The 23198-nt window shown below is 39.7% G+C and overlaps 1 protein-coding gene across 1 annotated transcript; it reads left to right on the top strand.

Moving 5' to 3' along the window:
- Positions 1-8516: 8516 nt before the first annotated feature.
- Positions 8517-10444, top strand: LOC147902045 (cysteine proteinase 15A-like). The gene is made up of 4 exons (XM_087374643.1): positions 8517-9048; positions 9252-9371; positions 9471-9717; positions 9819-10444. The coding sequence occupies exons 1-4, from the start codon at positions 8605-8607 to the stop codon at positions 10091-10093; spliced, it is 1086 nt and encodes a 361-aa protein (XP_087230769.1). The 5' UTR covers positions 8517-8604; the 3' UTR covers positions 10094-10444.
- The last annotated feature ends 12754 nt before the right edge of the window (positions 10445-23198 follow it).

The following is a 23198-nucleotide window of genomic DNA, read 5'->3' as shown; positions in this document are numbered from 1 at the left end:
AAAGATTTACCATGAAATATTAATGAGCATCACCAAAACTACTTAGCACCCAAATAGCTTCAACCTCTTTGAATCCCACCAACCCTACAACTTAAATCAACAAAATAATTCTAATGAGGTACATTATATTATTACACAAACATATAAAACCTACAAAGCATACCTTCATTCTCATCATAAATATGACGGTTAGTTTTTGCACTATTTCTCTACAAATCAAAGGTATTTTTGAAATTATACTCCATAAGTGGCGGACCTTCAACAAGCTTAACACATTTTTAAATTTTTGACTTAATTATATTTTGAATATTAAAGCCTCTTTCACACACTATTATACTAGAGCATTGTAACATTGACAAATGTGCCAATCTCAACAACATAGGATATTGTAGTGTGGAAATTGGTACTTATCCATAATTGCCACCCATTGAATTCAAACAAGCTTACTAGGTTTGGATTGTTTCTGAAGTACTCTTCTCTTTGTCATATTTGAACCCATTGACCATGTTGACAAAATTTGAAAATCTTAGGTTGGAGATAATATTAACTGGCCATCTCATTGCAGTTGATAGCTTAACATTCTTCTTACCCTTTCACATGGTGATGTAGTCAAAGTGTGTGTTGGAGCCACAACCTGCCCAAAAGTAGGGGGTAGGCATCATTGATATCGTCCATTATGGGTAGTGACATGGTAGCACATATGATAATAAAGCTAGGGCACCTTTTCCCCTCTTAGATGTTTTTTTGCCCCCTAGCATGCGAACACTCCCTTATTGCGTGTGTACTTTATCTACTTTGTACTTGTGGCACATTTGGACATGGCCTCAATATTTTGTCTATGATATCTACATCAGTAAGTGTATGCTATCTACATATAAGTGTGTTTGTGTGTGTGTTCTTATGGCTTCTTACAAAAAAAAAAGAGTGTATACTTGTGGCACATCCTACAAGGTAATTCTGAGCTCCTTTTTGCGGCACTATACTTTATCTCTACTTATTTTACTCTACTAAATCCTCGTCTACTTACCTTCCCTTTCCCCCCCTTATGAAGTATATATAGAAATAAAATTCCTACCCCATTTCCTCCCCAATTTAGTCTTCCAATGCCCTTACATTCTAGCCTCTACCCACCACTACCCATACCTTTTCCCATGTTTGCCACCCTTCCCACATTCTCTCTTGATCACCCATGCTAGAACAAGCATTTGCTTCGTCATTTATTCCTATTTAGGTGCTTGTATCACCATTTACTTCATACTCTTGTGCCTCCTGCTCAACTTAATCTCTCCCTTGTGCTCTCCTCATGGCTGCTTTGCAACTAAAATTGACTCTCAGGCTCTTCATCATATAACTTCTCAAATCAATTTTTTTGGGGTTTTATTATTATTATTATTATTACTTTAAACTTATTAAAGAAATTTTAGAAAGCATTGTGGCAATCTCATTCATAACCTTATCAATCTCTTGTGCATATGTTGAAATCTTAGTCGCATCAGACAAGCAAAGACTCATCTTGTGCACAATGCATAGATGTCATGTAGTGCTCACTTGTTTCATACGAGTGACCAAACCATTCACACAACCAATCATGGATGGAGCACTAACCCTAAAAATGCACAAAGACCTCACAGCATCAAGATTGAATCGAGATTGAAAAGTCCATGCAAGCTTCAATTTAAAAATTTGTTGTTCCTCGTTGAATTTCCAACAAGCCTAAGAAGGTTATAAAAGGTTCAAAATAGATTAGATAAAAGTTATCTTACCAAAACCAAAAGTTTAATTGCTATGATGATGATAACGAGCACAACACTATGCATAGTAGCATATATCACCAAAAATACCACAAACATATATGCTTATTTATCATACAAGAGGCTAAGCATTTCTAAATCATGTCTATGCAAAACTTAGAACACTTAGCACTAGGAGTCAATGGCATCTTATGAGAAGGCACTAGAGGGACAACGATGGATTTGAGGAATTACCTTTGCCTTTGAAATTTTCAAAATACTAGAAAGCACCATACATAAGCATACATATAATAGAAACTCATAATTACACTACAATATTTTTCCACCTCATCATGCGGCTTCAGAGAGATTAGTTTCAGAAACAAAGTTTAGGTCCGTGTCCATAGAGAAATGGAGTCAAAAGATTCTAAGGACATCTGGGGGATATTAGTAGAGAATTTTTAGCAGCTAAGGAAGCTTCAAAATAATTTTGGAGGGGTATCAGTAATTGTAACTAAATTTTGGCATAGTTACACTGAAATAGCTAATTCATAGTGGGGTCTCATGGCTTGTATTTATAGAATTTCCTAGCTCAGTGTGCTGAGTTACTTGTTAACTTTGCACACTAAAATAATACCTCGTGGCACTAAATTAGCCTTTAACTCCATGATGATGCAATTAAAAATATAGTTTTATACATGTGTGTGTGTGTGTGTGTGTGTGCGTGCACGCATATATGTATATCTAGAGGAATCACAAAAAATAAGTCTACAACATATCACAAAAAATACCACCATTTATCATATGAGATTTTATCATAGAAATGTGCTTCCATGTCCTCATGTAAGCTCGTCTATGCCAATTTTAGAAGTTAGATTATAGAGTGGGACACTCAACACTGGGAGTCAATGGCAAGTTATGAGAAGGCATTAGAGGGACAAAGATGAATTCATGGAACACATCAATGAATATATGCCATTACAAAACTGCCTCAAAACTACTTTTTGACCCATGACAAGCCATGTTAAGAGAACTCTAATATGCCGATGCAAATGAAATTGCAAACACGGTATGCCAAAATAGCTACTATAACATTAGTAATAATCCCAAGCTCATTTCTCATAGCAACGAAAAAATCTAACAATGAAGAAAGAATTAAAACTACATGCCAATTTGAGATTTTCTGGATTTGCATCAATGAATGCTTGGCATTAGCCAAATACCTTTGTTAGTTTTTAAAACCACGCCAAATTGTCCCACAACAAGTAGTGTCATTAAAACACCAATATTCTAATATGAATCTAATTAGAGCCCTATTTGTGGCTCTAGTTAGATCCATGTTCAAAATTATTAATCAATGTTAAACTAACTCTTCGTAAAATTTGACCTTTGACCACCTCACTTTCATCAAGTTTTAGGAAAATCTTCAATTTTTTATTATATTCTTCCATAGGCATGTCTAAAAATTTTACAATGGCTTGCAATACTCTTTGGACATGTGTGACAAAGGAGTTGTTCTCTATTAGCTCAAACTTCTCCACCTTTGCATCATGCCATTTCAATTTATTATACTATAAGCATGCTAAGGCTCTCCAACTAATTCAAGTACTCTCAAATTGAGATCATGGTGAGCTTTATCAACATTTTTCAACTTTGGTAGTAAGGCCTTTACAATTTGCCAACTAAAAGGCATGCACGTTTTAACTTCATAAACATTTCCTATTGTGCTTGCAATATCACACACTCCTTGTGTGGTAGATGCAATGAATGTTCCATGCCTTTATGCATTAACTCAGATATTATAGTAGTAGGACCCCACCAATGGTGGCCGGGACGAGGTAAGCTTGCAAAGAGGATGCCCATGAGTCCTGTGTGCATGCTATGTGGGAGATCTATAGAATTGGTCTAGCACCATTTATGAAATTGTTCAATCGTGAGGGAGGTCTGGTCAAAGGTTGAGGTGGCTGTATGCAATTTGGGTCTAATGGCACATTTCCATATCGGGTCGCAATGAAAAACCCTGCTTTTGGGAGATACTATTAGGCTACATCCATGTTGGCAGCCTACTAGCCGCTTCTGCAAGAAGCTGTGTTTATGGCGGTGTGGGATTTCAAGAATTAGTTGGTGTTCGTCATCAAGCATCCATAGGGCGTAAGGAGTCAGCCATCCTAGTGATAGTGAAGTCAAACTTGTGTGACCTTAGTTCAGTGGTTGGATCTAGGGATTCCCTAGTGAGCCAGGTGTTTTTGGAGGTACGAGAGTGGTTACCCTTGGGTTAGTCCCTAGCTACATGTAGTGTTGGCCAAGGGTAGATGCCCAGTGTCATGGCCTAATCTTGTAGTGGTCTTTTCTTTGGGTTGACCAGCCATTAATATATTCGGCATATTTTTTTTTCTTTTAACAAATAGCACAAAACAGCTCAGATCTTATACTTGAACTGAATGAATTTAATTTGAGATGATTTACAATAGACTCTAGCATTCCTACAAGCTCTTACTTAATGCTTACAACACTGAATTTTCTTAGTTGAATTCATCCATGAGCACAATTTCCTTTTGTGCAAGCATGCACCCATTGGAGTATCTTTTATGTATAGTATCGTTTGCGCACGTGTGCACTTGTTCGAGCATCTTTTATGGAGGGTATTTTTCTTTGTGGATTTGAAATGTCCTCATTCAAAATTGCATTTTGCATATGGAGTTGAAGGGTTCTATAATACTCTTTGCCATGTGAGCATTTATCGTTTCTATGTTGCCTTGAAATTCTTGATCCTTTTTCTGTGAAGATTGGCATTCTGCCTTTTCTTCTTGATCATCATGACATTTAGATCATTTATAGATAATATGCAATTTTAGTTCCAAGCCTATAGCATTCTAATCCTTGATTCTCTTTCAAAAACCAACGATTGATAGTGGGGATTGATACATTATCTCCCTAAGCTTGCCACCTCCACATGAAAGCTTCATAAAAACTTGTCAACCCATGGATTTGGGAGCTTGTGGAGAGACTCGACCTCAAGGATATATCTTTCCATCAAGCCATAGATCCCTATGTTTTCTCCCTTCATTTCAAATACTATTTATATTACCTTAACTTGCTAAAGAGGATTTGTTCCTCTTTAAAAGAGGAGCGTTTTCATCATTAATTTGAAAATGAATGTCAACTTTTCTCTTGCTCAACTTCTTACCATAACACAAAGTTCAACACATGAAACAAAAATATCTATAAACAGCAAATCACATACATGTACATAGACAAAATCAATTATAACAACAAAAATATGAACTTTGATGGATTTAACCAAAATTTTGAATAAACACCAAACACTAAAATACAGATATTTATACAAACTTAGATATAGAGTACACTTAGTTAAGAGCAACAAATAGAAACAACTAATGGAATATGGACACCATTAAAATTTCTTGTGCAAAATAGTCGAATAATGCATAAATGAAACAAACCACCAAATTCTTGAAAGAGGAACTATACAAGGTGAATATGTGATTCAAAATCCTAGGAGATCTCCTTTTATGCAATCTTACTCGAACATGTAACACATCCACCCCACATTGACTACATATCACCTTTTGTCCAAAGAAAAGTGTAAGATTCAATCTTACACAAATATGTAACATATCCATCCCACATTAATTGCAAATCGCCGTCTTGTCCAAAGAAAAGCTTAGATGTGAGGCTCACTAAAAGCACACAGACCTAGACCTTTAGTATAAGCTTGCCTTCCTTAGTATGCCCCAATATTCTCCATGAAACTTGCCTACAAACAAGTTTAATGCTATAAACATTTCAAAAACCTATTTTCATACTAAATAAGAGAAGTAATGGTGCATATGTTCATACAAATATTTGTCTGTGACATATCTCTCTCTCATAAAGCAAGGGCAATTTCAAAGGTGAAGGTTAATGCTCCTTCTTTGGAGCTATGGTGGCCATTAGGGACCATGTCCACCCCTGGTGCATTGAATGCATCTAATATGAAAAGAGATTATAACGTTTGTACAAAAGTGACTTTAAAAGTGAGATTTCGCTAAATATTGCATTAAAAGAATTTCAAATCTCCTGGTCCTCAACACATTTTAGTATTTATATAGTAAGAGGAGCCTAGCTAGCTTGACGGCGGTCAGAGGCTCAGTAAGGGCGGTGGTTGCTGATAACCCAATTGACCAAATCTTAGCCACAATGCAAGCCAAAGTGGATATAGCGATGCATGATTGGGAACTCGTTGAAGCTGAGAAGGCGCGTATTAGAAGTCGCCAGCTGTGGCTTCGGGTGGGTGACTGTCCTTCAAAAACTTTCTCCAAAGCCTTGAAGCAGAATCAACAAAGGGAATCCATCGATAAGGTAATTGATGCCGAGGGGAAGCCGGTTGCGTGCCTGCGCAGGAAGGCAAGGAGAATCAGTGGATCTTGGGGAAGATCCCCTTGCGGAAGCTGTCGGTGAAAATCATCTACAAGATGCCCATCTGGGGCCAATCGCGACGGTAGCCAACCATAATGGCAAGTGGAAACTGCAGTGAAAGAGTGTGGGAAATGCGAAACAAGAACACCTTCCAACACAAAATCCAACAAGGGTTCAGAGTTTTGACGATGAAGGTGATAATCAAGATGTCCGTAAGAGACTTTAGTAGGGTACTTGATATGTTGGATCCAATGGTAAGCTAGGCAATTAGCGAAGTCGAGGCGCAGGTCTCGTTAGGCTAGAAGAACTTGTGCTCACAGCGTAGGCTTGGGGAGGTTCCCCCTATAGGCCAATTTTTGTATGGGGTAACCGAGGGACTAACCCCCCCTCTTTTTTGTTAATATAAGCCGGCAAGTTTTGTTTTGTTTTTTGTTTTTTTTTAAAGAAAAAAAAGAGGAGCGTAGCTATGAGGTTCAATAATAAATATATGTACCTATGCCTTGAGTACTTTTGAGAAGCTTCTCTTCCATAGTGTACTTTACCTTTCTCCAACTTGCCTACAAACAACTTTACTCCTACATGACATTTCATTGAATAAATTTAAATAACAAATAATAGAAAGTAAGGGAACACTATACATATGTTTGAAATTCATGCAAATCTCTATCAAACTAAAAAGAGATTATAATGCTTGCACAAAAGTGACTTTAAAAGTGATGCTTCACTAATATTGCATCATAAGAACTTTAAATCCCCTTATTCTCTCTATACAACCCTCTGTGCAACTCTCAATTTTCTTCTTTCTCTTTTTCTTTCTTTTTGCAATATGGTATTTGCATTAAATTCGTGAATGAGTGCAATAAAGATACACGAAAAATACTTCGGTCTTTAATACCCAATCATGTTTTTCACGTCAATAACTCTACCATACCATTTTTTTTTCACGTCAATAACCCTACCATATATGCCCTTTTCAATTCTCCTCTAGAGTTGCCTGCATTGCTTAGTATGTACCCACTGAATTAATAAGTTGTCAATGCAGGGTGAGAGGCTTTTGGGTCATATGGGTGCCTCAAGGTTTTGTGTGTTGGAGTCAATTTTAGTTGCTTGCTAGCTACAATCATGGATGCTTTGTCCATTTCTTACCTTCCTTGCGGTTTGGATAAAGGGTGCATAACTCTTTGTATTCTACAATTATTTATATGTATTGATATCTTTGTGTTCACATCGTTGTTGCAATTGTTGCTTTGTATGATCTCCTTGCTCGTGCTCTCTCAACGTATCATCTGTTGCATTGCCTAGATGAAAGCAAAGTTTTGATACAGGTGATGTTGCTCATGGCAAAATGATAAGCAAAGTTCACTCATATTGTCAAAAAAGGGCCATCTTGCTTTTTGACATATGGAAAGCCTCTTGATAATGCAATAGCTTTTGAATAAGACAACTTGGTTCACATAAGTAGAAAGGCCTTCCCTACACAAACGCTCACCACATATCCCACGTAAATGCCTGCCAAAAGCACCTAAAAGCCCAATCCACAAAACACAAAACGCAAACGCATAACACACCACATGCCATCCTTTGTCCTTACATGTGCCACCTTTCTGACCCCATCCGACCTTCATGTGCCATGCGTCCCAAGCCGTCTGTATCTACAAATGTCATATGTCCCTTTTGTGCTAATCTTGTTGGTTTCACCGGTTTGCTCTCCGCAACTCCCTCCCAATGTTGATTCCCTACACCTTCACACTTGCTTGCTCCATCTCTCTCTCTCTCTCTCTCTCTCTCTCTCGTTGTAGCATGGTGAGTGTCCATGTTCTACTTTAGAGCTGGCTCCCATGGACTAGTCATCACCACGATTCTTTTGACGATCTCAATGGGAATTTGAGTCCCCATGCAAGCATCCGTGTGAGTTTTGCGGCTACCAAAAAGCATGCTCGGGGCTAAAAAGTAGAGCTTCATTTATGGTCATGATGGCTGGATTCCGCCTTGCCAAGGGGCCGAGAACTCTAAGGTTGTGTCCCATTTCCGGCCTTATGGTTGCATGGGACCGGCTCTCAACACCATGAGCGAAGAGTCTCCAATTAAATGAATGACCCAAGTCATACTATACAATGTTAGCTTTTATACGAGAGTTGGCGTGATGGCGTGAGGATCGGACGGCCAGAAGGGCGGCACGTGTACGGCGGAGGGCTGGGAGCGGGAAATAGTGGGAATCTTTGGACGGTTGGAGCAATGGTAATGAATTATGAGGATAGAAAAATCCGGGGAAGAAAAAGAAAAAGATTCCGGAATCTAGATTAGGAAGGTAATGGGGGGATTAGGGAGGCTAATTATTAGGAAGGAGGTCGTCTTCTTCATCTTGGTGTTTTCGTCATCTCGAAGCTCCGGCATCGCCATAGCCAGGACCTCCAAGCTCCTAGCCAGAACCTCGAGCTCCTCCATCGCCATAGCCATGTCCCCCCTCCTCCTCCTCCTCCTCCTCCTCCTCTCCTTCCTCTCCCCCTCCTTCCCCCAACTCATCCGCCAAATCACTGATCCCCTCCCCTCTGGTATCCCCATCTCCTTCCCTTCCTCCCCCTCCTCCCTCTTCTCCCAATTCCTCTCCCTCTACAATAAATCTTACCCCTCCCCCCTCGAGCACTCCCGCCGTTTCCGTATCTTCCGCCAAAACCTCGCCCACGCCGCGCTCATTCAGTCCCTCGACCCCCACGCCGTCCATGGCGTCACCCAGTTCTCCGACCTCACCGAGGAGGAGTTCGCCCGAGCCTACCTCGGGTTGAAGGTGCCTTCTTTCCTCCGGGATTCCGAAAACCAGGCGCCTCTGCTTCCCACCAACGATCTGCCCACCGATTTCGACTGGAGGGATCGCGGGGCTGTGACGGAGGTGAAGAATCAGGTGTGTGATGCTCTCGTCTGCAGTTCCCACGCACGATTTCCATCTCCTAAGCGGATACGAACAAGCTTAGGGAATTACCGTTTTTAATCTGCGTAAAATGCGTAAAATTGGATTCTTCGCCGTCCGGCGTTGGAAGTTACCTTTCTGTGATCTGGGATAGGAGCTCAATCGCGTGGAGAGACTAACCTTTCCCTCCTCTTCAGGGTTTCTGCGGCTCTTGCTGGAGCTTCAGCACCACAGGAGCCATTGAAGGTGCCCACTTTGTCGCTACCGGCAAACTCGTCAGCCTTAGCGAGCAGCAGCTCGTGGACTGCGACCATGAGGTAGCAAACTTCTCCCCCTCATGGTTGGACAGGTGATGTATTGTTGTTCATCTGCTTGCGGAACTCTATTTAAATAACGGGATGCCCGAGCATTTGCAGTGCGACCCAAACTATGGCAAGGACGCCTGTGACTCCGGTTGCAGCGGGGGGCTCATGACTAACGCGTACAAGTATGTCAAGGAAGCCGGCGGGTTGCAGTTGGAGAGTGATTATGCCTACAAGGGTTCAGAAGGACAGTGCAAGTTTGATGCATCGAAGATAGCGGCCAAGGTGGCAAATTTCAGCACAGTTGTAGTAGACGAAGATCAGATAGCAGCGAACCTGGTGAAGAACGGTCCTTTGGCAAGTAAGCATCTTTTGATGGGTGTTAATTCATTGCATGAGGTTCTCTTCTAGTAATTCTTGGTTTGGATTGATGCGATTATGCCTAATTGTCGATTTTTGCAGTTGGGATCAATGCAGTGTTCATGCAGACGTACATAGGAGGAGTGTCCTGCCCTTACATCTGCAGCAAGCGCCGCCTCGACCATGGCGTGCTTCTGGTTGGCTATGGGGAGAAGGGATACTCCCCTGTTAGACTGAAAGAGAAGCCCTTCTGGATCATCAAAAATTCTTGGGGACCAAGGTGGGGGGATCAAGGCTACTACAAGATCTGCCGTGGTCACAACGAGTGTGGTATGGACACCATGGTATCCACTGTGGCTGCTGCTATCGTTTCCTGAAAAATCATCCTGGGTCCTTACAAGAATTTGAACATTCTCTCTCTTCTTCTCAATTTCGTCACCTCAACATCGACAATCCCTAGCCATGTCGCTTGTCGATTATCACGTATTGTGCTTATCGAATATAAGCCATACGGAGGTATCTTCATGTGCAGTTTTTTTTTCCAATGTACAGTATGCAATTAGTTTTAAGACTAATTATTCCGATATTATTACGAAGCCTTCTGAGTCTTATATATTGGGGGCCTCTGTATGTACTATGTAGCCGGATTAAGGGCCTTATGTACACAGTTCGAATTTCTTACACTACAACAATATTGTGTAGTTCGTTATCTATGTTTTTTATTTTCATTCGATCTCCAATAGTTGAAATGCTGTATTGGAAATCTCTGGGTTTTAGAAAGTAGAAGTACCAGTTGGAGACTTTTTCCGGATTGGCACGCCTTTTCACTCATCATTGGCATGGTCTGCTGCCAGCTGACTCTCCGGAGACTCATGTGACAATGTGCGCAATTCTGTAGACAAGGTAACTTTCTTTTAGAGACTGTTTTGCTTCTGTGCATCTTCAACTTTTGGTTTTCAGTAGTTCTTAACGTGGTAAAAGGATAAGAGTGTTTTTTACTTACAAGAAAGCAATAGACGATGAGATACAAGATCAGGAAGTCATCTGTACAGGAGAATCACCTGAAGGAGTACCAACCGAAAGCTCTGAAAGAACAATGCATGTGTACTAAAGGCAATGGATGCCCTATATCCAACGCGGCAGAAGCCAATTTTCCTTTCAAAGCAGGTAAGGAGTCTGACAGACTTGACATGTAACCAGAAGCACGAGAGAAAGCAGTGTCGCTTATCCCATATATGTTGGAGCCAGACTTTTGGCCTACTTTGGAAATCTTCGTCTGGTTGCAAGCCATTTATGCATTACCTAATCTTTTCCCCACCCCAATCCTCTTAGAAGGACATGTTTGGGTGGGGAAGATCGAACTATCTTGCAACTATCCAAATTATTGGATGTCTGTTCTTTGCAGGGAGTAATTTCCCGTAGCATGCTTGTCCATAGACTTGAGGCCAGCGTGCTGAAACTTGAATTCTGTTCCTGCCATTGCATTCAATAGCCAGCCTTACAGATTTCCACCCCACCTTGATATTTCTAATAGCAAGACATTGCTTATCAGTAGCAAACACCAATTATCTTCCCCCATCGCACATATATCTGATCATATCAGAACTTCAATTTTGAATGTTAAACTCCATCTTTCACAACAACTTTTCCTATGATCTCTAGTGTTATTGATGAGCCATCTAACGGTGACTTGTAATCGTTCATCTTGAGCAACCTTCTCGCTGGAAGGCCAAAGATCTTTCTTTCACGGTGCGCACGCTCAAAACTATGATTCGCCCCCAGGCTACCGATGCAATGAAGAAGCTTTTTCCAGATGACCTAGAAAATATATCCTCAAATCTACATCGTTGGTAGTGGCTGTCCAAATGCTTTATGAAAAGAATCCTCCTTGAAGCTGAGATCATAGATGCCTCGTTTCTTATTTAGCACTCTTCTGCAATATCTTTTTCCGCCTTTGCTCGGCTGTTACGTCCTCACATTCCCATGCTCAAGCCAATCAAATCCCTATTCCTAAGCTATAGTTTCTTGGAAAAGTTTGCGAAGCATCCCTGCTTCGGCAAACAAAAGCGAACCAACTTTGGCAGGCCCAAGGGTTAAGATCAACAGACCTTCAGAAGAACCACCCAATGTGACTGAAAATAGAAAATGAGAAGAGTAGCCAATAAGACAGTCCTATGGAATTAGTATGTATCCTTGTCTGATGAAGTGGGCAAGCTCTTGTTTACTTTTCTAGAGTTTTTTTTCTCATGTCCAGCATGATGTATTTCCGCATTGAGCTTGCTCTCGTGGGTTTTTTTCATACTTAATAGAAGTCTCTTTCATGGGAAAAAAAAGAAATGAGCAAAATCGGACACACTCGCCCACACTTCAAAGTCGCCCAACATTAATCGTCAACTTTGTCCAAGTTTTGATCCTATCATCATAAGTTTCGAAACTTCATTTGTACACCATGTGGGTTAGGAGCTTTTTGTTTTGAGTGCCTGTTCTTTTGTGCAAGGCACTAACACCTTCTAGACAACTTATGGAGAGCTCTTTCCTCCCTTAAGCAAGTCATCACAAATGAAAGGTCCACCAAAGAAAAACATTGCTTGTCCTTTTGGTTTAAAATCCACTAGCCTAGTCTTAAACAAACAAGTCACTCACGGCATTGAGACCTTTGGTCACTAGCATCCCTTGTCATCTTCATTTCGCAATCTGTACACACATCTATGTATTGTTCCGGTTTTTATCACGTTTCCTTGAAGAGTACTAGGGAAGGGAAGACCTTTCCCATGACCATTTAAGTTTAGGGTGAGGGCAATGGAAACCCTATTTATCTTTTTGCCACATTGAGAGGTTCAACCTTCATCTTTGCTGTTGGAACTATTGTCGATGTTTTCTCCGTTTTGTTGAAATTAAATGTGGTGTCTCAACTTTTTGTGGTGATGGTTGTTGTGGTTGTTCTCTTGGATCAAAGATTTGCATTCGATTCTCATGTTGCGTCTAAATGTTGATTGTTAATGCATTGGACATTGATGATTGTTTGTCTCGGTTGCACTGGATGTCATCATACATGGTTGATTGATCGCATATGAGTGTAACACCAAAGCAATAGAGAGAGTAATCTTGTGGATGACCCATAAGTAAGGCTTTGTGATGCTACGAAATTAAGGGTTTGTATCTCAACTTTGGATTGGATTGCATTGCATTGTCTAGATTAGGAGGTACTTATCTCTTTGTAACTTTTGCACGCTCTCATGTGCTTTGCATTTGCATGTTGCTCTTGCATATGTGTTTTTGTTGCTTGTTGCTTGTTGCTTGATGTGTGTGGCCTGTCTCTCATGTTTGTACAACGTGTGTTTTGTATCTTATCTTTCTGCAAGATTTGATTGTATTGGAGGAATCTAACGATTTCAAACTATTGACGTAATGCTCAGCCTTTCTATTGGATTACATGATGTCATGTTGATTCTATTGATATGTCTTCAAAGTTGTAAGCGAAACTTTGCACTATGTTGTAAGCGAAACTTTGCACTATGTCTGTTTATGTTGATACACTTTGTTCTTGTGTTACTTGACATTGTCAAGGTTGATTGCATCTGCTGCTCCTTCAAAGATGTCTTAGGAATAATGACATTAAAATTGGGCATTCAAGTACGAGATGTTGCTTGGGATGATGTTTGGGGTTTTCCCTTATTCCAAATTTATTTGATACATAGGATTTTCATAGATTGAAATCCATTTTTTACATTCTAACTTGTGCATGTTACGATTAACTGTGTGTCACTATGTGGCCTTGATTTTTGACATTGTTCATGTGCATATTTGCATTGTGTGAACCATCTTTGCGTCAATTGTCATTCTGTGGATGACTGCGTAGGAGAGATGTCCTTTGCATGTGCCTTTGTTGGCTTCTAGAATCTTTCTTTGTAATGGTCCATGCCTTGGATTTGACAGATGTGCTGGTGGAAGATAGAGAGGTCCATTATGCTTTTGGTGCTTTTGACCAGACTTTATCCCCATAATCATCATAGATTGGTGGAAGTTGGTCACTGGTATATCCAACTTGTGATGATGCATGGTGTATGCATGTTTACTAGTTTTCCCATGTCGAATAACTCTTTGATGGAGTTTCTTGCGTGTTAAGTATTGGTTCATGTGTGGATGAAACATGTAGGCTCTTTTTCTTTGTGAATCTGCTTTTGCAAGGATTGTGCTTCTTACTGTTGATTATGGTTGTGCTTCCTATAGAAGGCTCATCCTAGCTATTGCATATGGTGCTGATTGATGAAGTCTTATCTATGTCATTGATGATGATGTCCAAATAGGTAGTCTTTGAAGGCATTGCTTGTTGGTTGATGCCTATGTATTTGGTTGATGGTTGCAAAGGTGTTGATGTAGATTCGATGAGCACATTGACAAGCTTTCTCTCCCCCTCTTCTCTCTCTCTCTCTCTCTCTCTCTCTCTCTCTCTCTCTCTCTCTCTCGCTTGCTCGCCGACACTCGTAGGCACTCTTCTCTTACAATCTCTCACAAGTCTCTGGTGGAAAGTGAACTCGGACTTAAAAATGGCATAACTTCCACGCTGTAGCTCCATTTCAAGAGCTTTCTAAAACAAAACAAAGAGGAGAACATGCTCTACAAGTTGGAGTGAAGATATATCGATTTTCTGTTAGAATCCCTCACAAGTCTCTCATGGAAAGTGAATGTGACTCAAAATCAGGATAACTTCCAAACTACAGCTCCATTTTAGGAGCTGTTTAAAACAAAACATCTTATACGATGATGAAACATGCTCTAGTAGTATGACAAGTAGGAGGGAGGAGAGGAGAGAGTGGAAATGGAGGAGACAGAGCATAGCTAGGAGCACCCATATAAGTGACTAATTGTATACTAGTACTAGTTGGAAGGAATGAATGTATATACAAATTTCTTTGATAATTTAGGTTTAGCATAAGGGCATAGAAACCCTATTGGGTTGAAAGGAATGAATATATACCAATTTCCCTTCACCATTTAGGTTTATAGAAATCCTATTCTGCCTTTTATCTCTCTACGAGTGTTAGTGCATATTTAACAATATTGCCCATATGATGTTGAGATTGTTCCTCAACACCCTCATCGAAGTGACATTAGCTATACAATGGGAGGGTTGTATTGGCCTAGGGTTAAGCCCTGGATGTTTATTGAGACTTTCCATACAGGGTTAACCCCTTGATGTTTATTGAGACTTTCCATACAGGGTTAATCCCTTGATGTTAATCATGACTTTCCATACACTTGGGTGGTGAGTTCAAAGTGGCCTTTGTTGTTTTAATGAACTCGGTCTTTGATTTGGTGGAGTTGCCATAAGGTGAAACACTAGCATGAGGGTTATCTTCGTGGTATGAGAGTTGTTTATTGAGTATCAATTAACAAAATCAACAAGGATTGAAAGGACGTATTGGTGACGTGAATGGTTGATATTTTTTGAAGGAGAATTTACAGAGTTATAATGTATATGTTCCTATTCTTGCTTATGAAGAGTGTGATGGGAATAAAATGTTCAGCTTCTTAATTTTGTGTTGGTGGATAGAAATACCATAAAGCAATTTTGTTGTACATATAATAAGAGGTTGTGGTAGCAATGATATGTTACCTCCTTTGAGAAGGGAGGAGATTCTTGACAATTTGTAGCATTGCAAGGGTATGGAGGGCTAGTTCACATAAGAATGAAATACAACTTAAAATTGACAATTTGTAGCATTGCAAGGGTAGAGTATGGAGAGCTAGTTTACAAAAGGATGAAATACAACTTAAAGTTGATGTAAATTGTTGTAGTATGAACGTGAGGGAAGATTATTTTTAGCTTTGACAATAAAACAATTGATGAACTCAAAGTGAGAGTGGTACTGTCGCAAGCCAAGTGAAGAAATTTGAATTTTTGGGCTTTCCTTGAGCGGTATGGTTGTACACAATTCCTAGATCTAGAAACATGTATATGGAATATTATTTACATGTGGTAGCTAGCCAAGTGTGAAGGAAGTATTTATGGGTTGTTTTTTCGTGGATCTCAATTAAACTTTGCATTCTTGCTTTTCTCCTATCGAAATAGGATTATGAATTTTCTAGGATCTCTCTTACTAGTCATGTAGCTACATGGAATCAACTAAGATGCTTAGCTTACCATCGAAGCTATTTCTTATCCCTAATGGGACATCATAAAATTTGTCTATAGTAACTTTTACAATATAAATTTCTCCACTTCACAATTCGCATAATATAGAAATCAATTCATTGAAACTCTTTCACAAAAATACCTAATTTAGCACTCGTTCAATAACACCACATGACATAAAAGTGTCCTTCCATTTCATAGGGTTTTGAAAAATTCATTTCTTAAAAGTCAAAAAGGTTCATTTTGTGTGTGTGTGCACGTGCGCATGCGTGCATGTGTGCATAATGTAGAACTCAATTCACTAGGATTCTTTCACAAAAATACCTAACTCAACACACATTCATTATCATCACATGACATCAAAGTGTCCTTCCATTTCATATGGTTTTGAAAACAATCATTTTCCAAAATTAAAAAAGTTCATTATACACGCACGCATGCGTGTGCACACGAATGCTCATGCAAACATGCATGCGTGTGTGCGTGTGCACACACACATGCACGTGCGCACACACCCGTACACGTGCACATGTGCACACACCCGCAAGTTAGGAAATTTGAATTTTTGGGCTTTCCTTGAGTGGTATGGTTGTACACAATTCCTAGATCTAGAGATACAATTCAGTATCAATGAGTGCATTTGATTCAAACTTCAATTTTTCTTTGTACATAAACATGTATATGGAATATTATTTATGTGTGGTAGCTAGCCAAGTGTGAAGGAAGGATTTACGGGTTGTTTTTTCGTGGATCTCAATTAAACTTTTCTTTCTTTCTTTTCTCTTATCGAAATAGGATTATGATTTTTCTAGGATCTCTCTTACTAGTCATGTAGCTACATGGAATCAACTAATTTAGCACTCGTTGGATAACACCACATGACATAAAAGTGTCCTTCCATTTCATAGGGTTTTGAAAAGATTCATCTCTCAAAAGCAAAAAAGGTTCATTTTGTGTGTGCGCACACGCGCATGCGTGCGCACGTGCATAATGTAGAACTCAATTCACTAGGACTCTTTCACAAAAATACCTAACTTAATACACATTCATTATCATCACATGGAATCAAAGTGTCCTTCCGTTTCATAGGGTTTTGAAAACAATCATTTTCCAAAATTAAAAAAGTTCATTACACGTGCGCGTGCGCATGCATGTGCACATGAATGCTCATGCACACATGCATGCATGTGTGTGTGTGTGCATGCACGCGTGCGCGTGCACACACACACATGCACGCACGCGCACACCCATACTCGTGCACACCTGTGCACACCCACACGTGCACGCATGTACACACACACATATGCATGCACATGTGCACACACTTGCACGCACGCACACATGTATATGTTGCATAATCTACATTACAAAGACATTTTGGTAAAATTTAAGAGAGAGAAAATGACACCATTCATGTTACATTATCCTAAATATAGTCATTCCAAATATGAAAGCATGTGAAGGTGCAAATTCATCTCCTACAAATGGGAAATTTCCACCATTCATGGATTTTTGCACTCAAAAAGAGTGGATTGTAGTATTTTTTATGTCAAGTATTATTTCCAAGTAATATCTACACCCTAAAAGAGCTTTAATCCTACCTGACACAACTTAAGCCGCATCGAATACTTGCTAATGGTGTAGATTCATATATACATCGAATGTTGATTTTCTATACTTTTTTTGTTTGCATGTCCTGAACACATCGAACTACTCAAATGCTAAAATATTCTACTCTAGAAATGAAGAGTGGCCACACAAAAAGCTTCCTACAGTACTTTTCCAACTTAAAATTCCTCTTCTACTCTCTTTGCAAAATCACGTTGTTGAACATCAAAGCTTCCTTCCCATTTCAATAAGGTTCCTTCTCTTTTGAACCAATGGATCACCAATTAAGATCTGACTAAGTACTTTTCAGTTGCAAGTTTGAGATTTCTTTTTTTTGGTTCCAAAGATTCTCTTTCTTTTATATCTATGGACTCTATGTAAGTCTTTAAATATTTGCCTTCTTTTTTCATTTAAAAAAATGTAGATAAGAAGGCCAAAAAGTTTCTATGATTCACTTTTTATACAAAGTTTTTTCCATGATCTCAATAACTAGATCTCAACGAATTGAGGCTTATTCTTGTTGCAGAACAATGCAACCCTCATAGTAAGGGCCACAAACAACAACAAAAAAAAGTTGGACAACATTTTAGAGAATTTGAGAAAAATAATTATGATTTTGGAATGACAAAGAAGAAGATGTGTTCAGGTAGATCACGTTTATAGGGCAACACTATTACAAATGACAAAGAACAAACTCACAAAGTTTTGTTGATATTGTAAGTTGATAATACCTTTAAAATGTTTATCATGATGCTTCTACCAATTTTAGCTTTAAAAATGTGTATCTTTCCTTGGTAGAGGTATTTCCATCAAATTATTTAATTGGATCCTAGTGGACAATATTTTGGATGTCTAGGATGGATGGAATGGAAAGATCCTTGAGCTTGTCTATATTCTCTTCTTCGAGACACCGGAACTCCACTATGTGACCAAGAAACTTGGAAGTTTTGGAATAACTTTGCTTTCCAGTGATATCATGGCTGAGGTGGAGGGTGATTAAGCATGCACCTAGACCCTATTGGTTGTTCCTCTTACATTGGGGACCATCCAAACCATCCCCCCCCCTTAACCCATGCTTGACCCACCTCCCATGTACACCTACTCCAGATCAGTCCCAAATCTCACTTAAGAGGAGGTGGGCCCGTTTCGACGAGTTTTTCTTCTTCCTTTGGTCTATTGTAGGCCTACCCCACTATTTTGGTTTGGCACTGTTCTCCCTCCACTTTTCAAAATTTTGGTTGCTCCACCTCTTTCAGCTACTTTTCCCTCTTGCTTTGCCTTCTTCCCCCTCTTTCTCTGCCCCCTCTTGCTTGACCCCCTCTTGCTTGACCCCCTCTTGCCTGAATTTCTCCCTCCATTTCGTCTACAACCCCTACAACATCTCCTTTTGTTGCTCTACTACCCCCTCTACATCCTCTATGCCATCCCTCTCTTTTCCTCTCTTTCTCTCTCCCTCTCTACTACCTCTAGTGGAACTACTCTCTCCCTCTCTACTACCTCTATTGGATCTGCTGTCTCCCTCCAAGTTGCACCCTCCCTACAAGCATGGTGAGAAACATAACCACAAGTACATGCAATATTGTGACTTGAGTCTGTGTTTCAAAACACCAAAAATGCATGGGATGATTGGATCCCTTGTACCTTGAATGACAAGATAGGGGATAGTCGTGCAAGGATTTACCAAGGGTCCATATAGCTTCACTAGAGTTAAGTAGGCTTCTAATCCGCCTTTCATGATGATCTGATCATCCATCCCCATTTCCATTATCTTTCTTACTTGTACAATGCCAATGCTATCCACATTTTAGATCGTTGAAAGCCTTTTGCACTTCAACAATCTTAGTTGTTATCCCCATCATTAATATGCGATCCACAACATATTGGGCTACTTGTTCAAAGGATTCATCAAATGCACTTGTTGCTCATCAAGAAATAACTTTAGGATCCTTCACCATTTCCCTCACGATGGCCTTAGGCTTCCCTCTGCTTGAAGTTTTAGGGCTTGAATATCCTGGATCTCAATTGTATCATCAAAGGTATGTATCGCTTTGAATTTGAAAACCTTGAAGCTAGTTTCAAGTATCACTTCCAATTCAGAATTCTTAAATGAAGGAGAGTAGTTTCATAGGTCCAAAGGCTCAAATTCTGGACACATGGCATGCTCTTGGTCTCCAAGTTGCTAAGTGTCCTTTGCTTCTTTTTTCCTTTGTGCATGGCTAATAGGTAATGGATAAATATATTCTTGCCAATTTGCTTGATAAAAACCTCATTTTGTATATAGGAATTATAAATCCTACTTCATTCTCCATATGCAAACTCACATTTCCTAGATAGCAACATATGTGGGCCACATAGGAAATACACATCCCTACATAGCAAACTAAAATTTGACTTCATTCTCCATATAAAACCTCACATTTCCTACATAGAAATATACTTGCACTATATAGGAAATACAATTCACTATATAACAAACTTGAAATCCAATTTATTCTCCATATAAAAACTCACATTTACTAGATAGCACCATATAGGTAATCAACTTCCCAATATAAGAAAAGCAAAATCCACTTAACTCTCAAATATAAAGACACATTTCTTCGATAGCTATATAACAAATACAATTCTCTAGACAAAGAGGACAAAATCTGTTAGTTTTATCTAGAAAATATGCATATAGAGATTGGTCAAAAGTTCCTTGTGTTAAATTAAGGCCTGAGGTGCCACTCCTCCAATGAAGCGTGAAGTACATTTCAAGTGATCTTTGATATACCTTCCTTGTGTGAACACACAAAGTAGATTGCAAGATCCTTTGATGTGGGTGGAACCTACTCTTTGTTGTCCGGTTTGAATATAATTTGATTTCATAACAAGTAACACATTGTTGTGGCGTGTGATTATAGTGCAAAACAAATGGCAAAACGAGTATTTCTGCACTTGTAGACTGCAATCCATCCATTATTAGTCAAGATTTGTTGATTGATCAACTCGAAGAGAGCAAATAGAATTGTCGTGGATCTGCTTTACGAGACGGTGGCATCAAATTGTTAGAATGTCAATAATGAATAAAATACAAAGCAAAAAACAATATAGTGATAGCAAAATGCAATGAAAGGCGCACTATCTTTGTATTCACATCGTGTATGTGCATGCCATCTATTGCATGGGTTGTGGTGGATGACCTAACATACCCCGCCTCAAACATGACCCATCGGTGAGTCATGTAGGTGGAATCCAACCTTGATTCGTTTATGCGACACCTTGAGGGAATGAGGAAACTCCCAGGTGATTGCAGAATTGACAAAACCGAGGTCGAGGAAGGGGTTTCGTCAGAATGTCAGTAGGCATGTCAACTGTGGAGAGGTATGAGACTTGGAGGGAGCCCTCCTGAATGAGCTGCCAGATGTGGTTGTAATACAAAGCAAAGTGCTTTATCCTAGAATGAGGTACATGATTCTTTGTAAGTGCGATAGCGCTTTGATTGTCACACCAAAGAGGGTTTGGGCTCATTGGGGCTGAGGCAAGAGAGATCAATGAGAAGTCAACAAAGCCAGATGATTACACGAGTTGTTGTGGATGCAGCAATGTACTCTGCTTCTGTAGAGGACAGTGCCACCAACTTTTGTTGCTTGTTGCTGATCCAACTAATGGAAGTGCCATTGAGAAGAAAACAACATCCAGTGATGGAGTGACCTGATGGAGTGACCACTAGTGATGTCAGTGCCCCATTTGGCATCGAAAAAAGCTTGAGGTGAATACCTGAAGTAGAAGCACGCTTGAATTGAAGGCCAAAATTAGAAGTACCCTAAAGGTATCAAAGTACTTGTTTTCAAATCTTCCAAGGAGTGATGGGAGGTGTACTATGAAAGAAGTATGATAGGGAAGGCAATATCCGGTTTACAACACACCATAGTATAGAGAAGACTGCCAACTAGACTACGATATGGTGAGGAAGTTGGTTGCATGAAGCATCAGTCCTCCATGATTGGGGAATTGATACATTGACAATCCAACTTAAACTCCAATTGCTAGTGCACAACAATGAGGCAATGGAAGACAACATCAATGAAGTCCCACTTGAACATGATAATGTTCATAAAGATTTTATGAATACAAATAGATAGCATTGGCTCTCTTTTTAGTGGTTGGGAATGAACCCTAAAAGTATCCTAAAATGACTATGTATTCCCTTATTTGTAGCATGGAAGTGATCATTATAGAGTGGCATAATCCCTATTTTGCTTTTTTCATAGGTTCTTTTGCTACTCATGGTTAGCGGATACACCACAACATAGATCCGAATAGATATGACCACTGCATGTAGAGAGAGGCACCCAATGATCTGCCATGATCATCTAAAATAATGTCATTCCACATGATGGGTTGCCTATCAATCTCTTCCCGAGAGGAAGGAGTAATCCTCCGAAGAGTGCTTCTGAAACTGGCCCAAGCTTTCAGAATGGCAACCATGAGAGGGGACGAAGGTGACCTGAGGTGTGCTGTTGGAGAATAGAGGAGAGCATGTTGAAACGAGTCAACATATCAGTAATGTACTTGAGCTGGCAAAGATGAACGAATAGGCAAGACTACATCACATTCCTACTTATAACAAACATGTTCTCTCCCCCCCAAACAATAGAGATAGGAAGAAAAAACCTAGGGATGCACTTTCAAATGCCAGCTAAGAGCGTCCTCACACGAGCTCTTACATCAATGGTTTTATCGCATAGATGATTCATCTCAATCTCTAGGATGCAGATAGTACACATGGAATGACTTGGTAAGAATTACACACATGAGATCTATTGCAAATATTGACGGGTTTTCTAAATGCCGGGTTAAAGAATGGTAGCAAGAATCATAGACAGTTCCATGGTACTCCTGAAGAGGAAATATAAGTTTGATTGGTTTTGATGGAGAGTCACTCAGTCTTCTTGCTTGGCATTTGTGAAGCCAATTATGTACGATCATCCAACAAATCCCCTAGAGTAGGGTCATTGTTTGCTTGGGTGTAGCCAATCGCAAAACTATTTTCGGGGCCATTTTGGGGCCGTGATGCAATCCACTCCCGGGTGAAGTTTTGAATTTGGGACAGACCCGCACTCTCACCGAAAATTTCTCAATGTCATGATGCCTCACTGGCATAATAATGAGACCTATTCCACATTTCTATGACTTAAATTACACCAAAATCATTTCAATGAACTGGATAATTCATATGAGAACAGTCTTTCAATACTTACCCAACAACAAGTAGACAAGGCCCAGATAGTGTATTGGCATATGCTATGGCTTAATAGAAGGACTCAAATACATGCGATGTCTAGCAATGAGGCTAAAGGTGAGTTGGCAAATAAGGCTCGGAGATCTTGTGCCCTTATTGCCATGCACAAGTCTCTAGAAGAGATAAATTTGGTTGGGACACAAGCCATGCCTATCATGGAAACACACAATGTGCATCAGGTTATGTATTTTTGTAGATTCAATGATGAATTGATAAAAAAAGGTGATACATTGCTAGTGGAGCATTTGGGACTATGTATAAGGTTAAGCATTTTCATGGTGAAGATGCAAGATTTGTGCAAGAAAGTCTCCAAGAGCAGGCAGTTTGCAGTTAAGCACCCAATGTTGGTGTGTGCACTGGCTAAAACTAGAAAGACCGTATTGGATTATAACACCATTTTTTAATGGTGGCACATTAGATGACTTCTTGAAGAAACTTCCAGTAGCTTCTGGGA

Source organism: Dipteris shenzhenensis, chromosome 5 (assembly GCF_047967505.1).
Source record: "Dipteris shenzhenensis isolate YYH24624 ecotype China chromosome 5, Dip_SZ_1.0, whole genome shotgun sequence".
In the NCBI taxonomy this organism is placed as follows: domain Eukaryota; kingdom Viridiplantae; phylum Streptophyta; class Polypodiopsida; order Gleicheniales; family Dipteridaceae; genus Dipteris; species Dipteris shenzhenensis.
This window is presented reverse-complemented; position numbering and strand designations above follow the sequence as displayed.